The sequence below is a fragment of the Cariama cristata genome, unplaced genomic scaffold, assembly GCF_000690535.1.
Source record: "Cariama cristata isolate BGI_N322 unplaced genomic scaffold, ASM69053v1 scaffold12004, whole genome shotgun sequence".
Taxonomy (NCBI): Eukaryota; Metazoa; Chordata; class Aves; order Cariamiformes; family Cariamidae; genus Cariama; species Cariama cristata.
The window spans coordinates 2544-10943 of NW_009611291.1; the positions used below are offsets into that span (position 1 = coordinate 2544).

Genomic DNA, 8400 nt, shown 5'->3' on the forward strand with positions numbered 1-8400 from the left:
ACTTGTCATTTTTAAGGCATCACTGTTTGAAATTTTATAAACTATGATTGTAAATGCTAAATAAAAACAAACAAAAAAAAAAGGAAGGAAAAAAAGAAAAATCTTAAGAAAATACCAGCTGGACAGCAATGTAGTTATGTACATTCCTCTTCTTAATTCCCACAGCTGTCAAAAAATAACTCACAGACAAAACTAATATGGGAGATATAAACACAATCTTTTAAATATATAACTTAAAAAATAAACTGTGAAATTCATTCTTTAAAGTTCTCTTAATCCATACTTCTTCAGTAAATATAAATCCTCCTCCCATTTCTGTAAATGGTATTTAAGAAGACACCTTTTTTTTTTCATCAACACAGGCTGTGCTGAGTAAGCCACACTTTGTGGCTGGAGCCATGTTTTTTCTTTAAACCAGGTTGAACTCCCTCAGGTTTAATTGCAGGATCGTGTCCTTGACAGCAGCAAAGACGAACCGAATATTTTCTGTGTCTGTGGCGCAAGTGAAGTGGGAATAGATTACTTTCTCCTTGTCTGGATTCTGATCCTGATACAGCTTCAAAATGAAGTCTCTGGCAGCTTTGACATCTTGTTTAGGTCCTAGTTGAAAGTACAATTAGTGGATTTGAACAGTTAAAAGCTATGGGTCAAGGAAGAAACATATGGACAGTACCTTAACAGGCTAATTCCATATTTAAATGTCAAATCACCATAAAGGCATACTCTCTTGTTGGCATTTTCTCATTCATACGTTAGCGGAGCAAAAGCTCTTACAAGACTGCTTTCTAAAATGTGTGGAGTATGCTTTGTTCATTGGTAAACCTTACAAGTCAAAGTAATTTTTTATAAAAACCTACGCAACTGAAATTATCCAGCATATATTAATAGTTTGCTAAATTACTGTAGTATGTCAAAGACCATGAGAGAAACGGAATTTTCTAAAACACACAGAGTGAACAGGATACTTTTTGGCCGAACGAGGGACGTCTGTTTTCTCTATAGCTATTAAATCATTATAACTCTTTTCATTATTAATTGGCAGATTCAACATGATACATGTCTTGTAGAATATAATACTGTATTAAGTAATGGAATCCATATGTGATTATTTTCATCATTATTTTGGTGACTTTAAGTACCAGTAACATTTGTTATGGAAAGTTATTCAGCCTGCTTTTTAACTTTGGACTTTTATATAGATAACAAGTAATAATAATGAATGCAAAACTACACTATGGGTTTTTACTATATAAGTAGTTGTGTTAATAGCTGTATTCCCCAAGTTCCCCCATATCTTGTCTCTTGAGATCGAAGATGAAAAAGGTGCTGCTTCTCATAAATAAATAGTGATTGTACCACTCAAATGGTAAGAGTGGCTGCAAGAAATCTCTTAAGACTGTCTATAAGGCTCCAGTAAAAAAACAAAGTTCCAGTAAAACTAACTTAAGTTTGTATTTTAAAGGATAGAGTAGAAAAGCACAGATATCAAATATATTGCGTAAGTCCACTTTCCATGTGCAATTTAATGAGGAAAAACTAACTGGTTTAAGTATGACTTTCAGCTTTGTGAAGTTAGTGTGGGATAAATGCTTACCTGTGTATTCTGGAAAGTAACTAATTAGATGAGAATACATGATTTTCTCTTCTAGAAGATCTTTTTTATTTAAAAATAAAATGACTGAAGAATTCAGAAACCACGGATATGTAATGATAGTTTTAAATAAGGCCTTGCTTTCTTCCATTCGATTCTACAACAACAAAAATTAATATGAAGTTACACTCTCTAGACAGTAGCATATACAAATCACATCAGCCAGAGACCATAAAAGCTTTTTTTGAAAGCTTTTAAAAAAATACTCCTTTTATTAAGCGCAATTGCAACGCAGTGGTTGATCATTACTCTTTATGTTCTATATCCTTTTATTCACGGAGTTTTGGATCACCACTATGAATGGCGTGATGGCATGATGGCATGTGAAATCATGATGAGCCTTAATAATAGAAATTATTTGAATTCTTGTATGAGTTAGTGAGCAGCCATGAACTGCTGCTTTATGAAAGCCTGTTCTGACCTCACAGTGAGAGCTGCAGCAGGGTGTATTGGGTCAAATATTTGATATTAACATACTGTAACATAGCTAAATGACAAGAGCATATGTATTCATCTATACTAGTAATAAAGTCTGTCCATTTCAAGAGAGATCTGAGGAACACCATACTCAGAGATTGCTGTTTGGAGTTCCTGGGGATAAGCTTGTGATGGCAGTCAGTTTGTTATTTATTTCCTAATAGCCAAAGTGAGTATAACAAAATGATCAAGATAGTGAAAGAAAGAAGAAAATTACAGTTACCAAAGTTGTTCATGCATCAAAAGATGACAGGAAATTTTGAAAACTATCTCAACTACAATGGATGTTGTGACACTTCAGCAAGTGAAGTAGGATATCCTTTTCCCAGTTCAAACAGATCTTGAGAAAGTGGTCTGTAAGGGCTTTGGGACTTCAGAGCTCAAATAGTTTTAAGCATTTTTGAAGGACATTTGAAGGAATCCTCATACTGCAGGATCTAAAGTAAAAGTAATGCAGTTCCACTAATACACTTTTCCGTAATTGCATACTGTTTTCTTTTTTTGCATCCTTCTTTACAACATCTGGCTACTGCTGACGACAGCACGCTAGAACAGATGGAAGAACTCATCATATGTTTTCTAACCTTGGGAAGGAGGTAAATTTTAAGTTATTTTGTTTTAATTTTCCTCAGTTAATGGACAGGTTAATTCTGAAACACCAGAGACTTAAAAAACTAACAGAAAACCTAATTACCGATGACTGAGGTAGTTTTACTTGCTTAAGAGATATTCCTGATATTCGAATTCTCAAGCTTTTGACATGGCTTAAGTGATTTAAAACATTTTCAAATCATGTTTTGTCTCTTAAGGTAGAGTACACTTTTACACGCAGGCTGCTAATTTAATACAACTTCGGGACTGCTTGATCAGCTTCTTAATGTAATTCTAGTATTTACAAATGCTTTTATGAAGATGTGAATGTTGTCTTTCTTAAAAAGCACACATCTTTTTCTGTACCCATCTCCTTACCTCATTGTCACATTCTGCCAAGACTTGATCGTATTCACTTAATGCAACTAAGAAAATGATGGAAGTAACACTTTCAAAACAGTGGATCCACTTCCTTCTTTCTGACCTTTGGCCACCTACATCCACCATCCTGTTAAACAGAAGTACAGTCAACATATTAGTCATTTTCATAAGATACTTAAAGTATATTCAAAGGCCTTGTAATAGATCGCCTACCTGAGATAAGCTTGAACTGTGAAAAAAGTGTATCATCTTAACACTGTATGTTCTATTTAATATTTAAACTCTATTCACTTGCTGTAGTGCTACAATTTCCGCTGTTCAGTTTTGTTGTGGGTTAACCTCAGTGGGCAGCTAAGCACAACACAGCTGCTTGCTCACTACCCTCCCACACACTGTGGGTGGACAGGGGGAGAGGAAAGACTAAAAGCAAGAAAACTTGGGGGTTGAGATTAAAAAAAAAATAATTGTTTATTAAGTGAAGGGTAAGTGGAAGAAGGGATAAAGAAAACAAAATAAATGATGCGAAAGCATCACTCACCACCTCCTGTGGGTAGACCGATGCACAACCAGTTCCTGAGAAAAGGATGGCCAACCTCCCTAAAGCCCCCTCTTTTCACTTTTATCACTAAGCGTGATGTTATATGGTGTGAAATATGTCTTTGGTTAGTTCTGGTCATCTGTCTGGCTGTGTCCCCTCCCAACCTCTTGTGCACCCCGCAACCTGTTCACTGGGGGGCAGAGAAACAAAGAAGGCCTTGGCACTGTGCAAACACTGTTCAGCAAAAGCTAAAACACTGGTATGTTATCAGTACTGGTTTTGGTTACAAATCTAAAACACAGCACCATATCAGCTGCTATGAAGAAAATTAATTTTATCCTAGCCAGGCCCAGTACAATTTTATAAGCCACCTCAGGCATAACACAAAATATAATGCTGGGGTTTTTTTCCATGTTGGTAGACGTTTTAGCAAGGGGAGATGTAAGCACATTCAATTTTTATTTCCCCACACACTCTGAAATCTCCCTCCCCCTCCCCGCCCCCCAAGAAAAAGCAGTGTAGTCATATCTCACTACTCAAAATAAAATGCTCACAAATATCTTAAATTCCACATCAAATTCCTATGGTTTTGGAGACAGTTAAGTAAGTCCCTCACGTTTTATCCATGTCAAAGTGGTCCATAGAACATTTCATTTTCCAGGAAAAACCAAACAACAAAATCACAGTTGGGCTGGTTTGACCATGTGTTATCAAAATGGATTCTGGTCCTGTGTTGTAACTGCAGGCAGGTGTTTGTTCATGATGAAATGGGTGGTTTGGTGGAACAACATCTACAATCATGCTAGTGTGAATTCTGCAATTTTAAACTAGAAAAAAAGTGCTTTCCCTTAGAAAATCAGTAACCCCACCTGTTGCAACAGTTTGTCTAGTAGCAGATAATTCTAAGGTGCTTCTCAGACTTTCTTTCAACTTTATGTTTGCTTCTCGAAACATAATTTTTTTTTTTTTTAATATTATATACCAGGAAGAACAGACGTATCTACTGTCATGACCCTCCATCTCTTTTTTTTCCTCCTTCTTCCCTCAGCGTCTCCCAACTCCGTTCCCTAACTTTATCTAACTGAAAGCTGTAAACTCACTTGAGGGCTTTAGCATATCTCTTAGGGCCCTCTCTTCCAAACAGTTAGAGTCAGGAGGCAGAAACTATTGGCTCTAAATGGAATTAAACTGCATTCCGATATGAGCACTCAGGTTACTACAAACACCTTGCCTCTGGACCACCCCATCCAAGGCTTTTAATTAAATAATAGTTGAGAATACACAGTAATTGAGCTGCTTGAATTGAAAAGCTTTTTTCATGTAATGTAAATTTTAAAAAAGGAATGTTTTGAAACCACTGAAGCTACTGTATCAACTTTGGAGACTAAAAGGGCTGGAAACACATAAAACGCTCATTGAATGCAAAAGCTTACAGGACCTTAGAAGTAAAGTTGCAGCAACTACTTTCATAATTGTATACTGAATCAGCTGACAGGCAGTCTTACCTAAATATAATATTTTCTAGATCAAAAGGATATTCAATAATTCCTGTAGTTGGCACTCGGACTCTAAGGATATCTTGCTGAGTTGGCACAAATGAGGGCATAGCAATACGATCAAGATCAGTAAGGTAACTGAAAAGTTAAATATGCAACAGAAACAAGGTTAATGCACTATCATAAATTAAGCACACAGATTCAAAACCAGAGTACCAACCAGCAAACACAGAAGTGTTCCCACAAAAGCAGCTAAACAGAAATTCATTTGTGCATGGCCTTAGCGCAACTATTGCTGGCATAAAACAGTAAAACCCTTTACATTAACTGAGACCTGCATGTACATTTCAGACAGATTAATACTAGTCAAAAGAGATGATGACTGAACGTTCTATAGACAATCAGCCCAGCCCCAAAATGATGGATTTTATTTGAATGACCTTTGCTATTACTCCAAAATAAACATCAGAGTTAAAATTTGAACACAAATATAAGTATCAGTCCTAGCCATAATGTTTATCAACAGTACTCTATCCCCTATCACTTCATCCACAATGCTACTATTGCACACAAATGTGAAAGGGTGCTGGACAGAATCAGAAAAGTAATTAATGGAAATCACTGCAACCATGAATGCTTCAGATTTAAATATTTTTAATATGAAAGAGGATGCACTTAGTTTAACATCTGCCCATGCAGTCATTCTTAACTTTATCCTCCTTAGTTTCACAAGACTCTTGTGCTTTTCATGTCTGAGATTAAATTCTTAGGATGACATTCCTGTGCCTCAATAAATGAGCTGTGTAGGAGCAAGACACAAAGAACCGATGCCTGGTATTCCTTTCTGCAATCTATTTTCCCACCACTAGAAGGCACCATCAGATCATCCGAAATCCTGAAAAGGCATACAAAAAGTGCAAGGTGTATTCCAAATCATACAACACGATTGTACCACAAACCTTCCTTTATTTAAGCACTAATTCCCTCCTTTTCCTTTGGTGGAAGAGGGAGGGTGTCGATGTACTCTCTCCTTGCTGCCCAAACATCCCTCACATTTGGGCTCCAAAGTAAGAAATACTCACATGTAATGTTATCACTTACTCAGAAAAGCTTTGTCTTAAGAATAAGAAAATTCCTCCTCTCCAGCAATGTAGCAAATTGCTATTGATATCTCAATTGTAATTAACAGTAGAAGAAAGATTTAATAAAATCTAAAATAAAACTGATTTTCCATTGTGGCTGATTTCTTAGAAAATGAGGCTACAATAGACTATTAAGTGGCATCCTTCTTCTCCAATGTACGACTATTTAAGAAAATGGCAGACAAACATCTGTCAAGATTGATAAAGCTTAACACAGAGGAACAGATTGCCTATGTGTAACCATTCTGACTTAAAGTTTACCATAAATGCCTAATCTGAATGTTCATTGCTGAAATTTAACCCTGTTACTTCTCAACCTTGGTAGAAACAGAAATGTTCTCATGAAACAATCATTTTTTCACGGTTAAATTCTTTCAAAATTGTGAGGGAGACTTACATTAATTCTTATCTATATCCTAAACTTTTCACATAACTGAACTGTCTGATGGGCCCATTTGTTGTCAATGTTTTTTGTGCAGCTGTTTTTTTGTTTCATGATTTTCCCGAAGCAAAACTCAGTTATGTCCCAGCCGTGTTGACTTCAGAACTGGGAGGAATGATGGTTCCAGTATGTCCAGAAAGTGTAAAAGTAGTTTGTTTCATCACTTCAGCTTAAAATTTTTTGTGTACCACAGGCCAGCAGAGATACAGGTACGACTAATAAAGTCATGGTGAACCTATCTCTTCATTATGAGCCAGCAGTGTGCTCAGGTGGCCAAGAAGGCCAACAGCATCCTGGCCTGTATCAGAAATAGTGTGGCCAGCAGGACGAGGGAAGTGATCATCCCCCTGTACTCTGCACTGGTGAGACTGCACCTCAAGTGCTGTGTTCAGTTTTGGGCCCCTCACTACAAGAAAGACCTTGAGGTGCTGGAGCGAGTCCAGAGAAGGGCAACAAAGCTGGTGAAGGGTCTGGAGCACAAGTCTGATGGGGAGCAGCTGAGGAAGCTGGGGTTGTTTAGTCTGGAGAAGAGGTGGCTGAGGGGAGACCTGATCGCTCTCTACAACTACCTAAAAGGAGGTTGTAGCGAGGTTGGGGTTGGTCTCTTCTCCCAAGTAACAAGTAATAGGACAAGAGGAAACGGCCTGAAGTTGCATGAGGGGAGGTTTCCATTGGATATTAGAAAGAATTTCTTCACTGAAAGGGTTCTCAAGCATTGGAACAGGCTGGACAGGGAACTGGTGGAGTCACCATTCCTGGAGGTATTTAAAAGAAGTGTAGACGTGGTGCTTAGAGGGACATGACTTAGTGGTGGGCTTGGTAGTGTTAGGTTAACGATTGGACTTGATTATCTTAAGGGTCTTTTCCAACCTAAATGATTCTATGATTAACTTCATTAAGTCTGGCTTATCCTTGTAATTATGCAGTGTACTTACTACTTAGCAGAGTCTGAGAGCTGGTACTCCCTCCGTCTGTCGTAGCATTCTTGAATTCCTGGGTCTTCCCAGAGCTTCTTAATTGCTTCAACTTGTTCTTTTTCCAGCACCACCACTTTATCCACTTCCACTTCTTTGATCATCTGAGCACTCTCCTAATCAATGAAATGATTACACTACTGTGAGAAAGGATTGATATTGGCATGTAGTACACACTCACCCTTTTCTTTGTTATACTCTTCCCATCAATGAGACTAAACATCAAAAAGGAAACTAAGAGAACAGCCATCGAACAGGCATCAAATTCCTACAAGCCATCTTCTGTTTAATGCCTATCTCAGTGAGATATAGCCAAGATACTACTATCTGGAAAGAATTAATTTTTCTTTGCTCGCTACTGTTAAGTGTAAGAGGTATTGCAAAGATAAATCTAAGTTTTGGGTTTAAAGGATACAAAGGAATCCATCGTTTTGCAGTGGGTGGTGCAGTTGACTCACTGGAGGGAATGGATGCCATCCAAAGGAACCTGACAGGCTTCAGGAGTGGGCCCATGCGAACCCTCATGAAGTTCAACAAGGCCAAGTGCAAGGTCCTGCACATAGGTTGGGGCAAACCCAAGCACAAATACAGGCTGGGGGATGAAGAGATTGAGAGCAGTCCTGAGGAGAAGGACTTGGGGATAGTCATGGATGAAAAATGCCCAGAAATCCACTCGTATCCTGGGCTGCATCAAAAGCAGCGTAACCA

At 37.8% G+C, this 8400-nt stretch overlaps 1 protein-coding gene across 1 annotated transcript; it reads right to left on the reverse strand.

The window, feature by feature from the left end:
• Positions 1 to 409: 409 nt before the first annotated feature.
• LOC104160130 (guanine nucleotide-binding protein subunit alpha-14) lies at positions 410 to 7942 on the reverse strand. Its single transcript, XM_009698191.1, has 6 exons — positions 7874 to 7942; positions 7654 to 7808; positions 5144 to 5272; positions 3098 to 3227; positions 1595 to 1748; positions 410 to 600 (listed from the first exon to the last, which is right to left on the reverse strand). The coding sequence occupies exons 1-6, from the start codon at positions 7940 to 7942 to the stop codon at positions 410 to 412; spliced, it is 828 nt and encodes a 275-aa protein (XP_009696493.1).
• Positions 7943 to 8400: the final 458 nt, after the last annotated feature.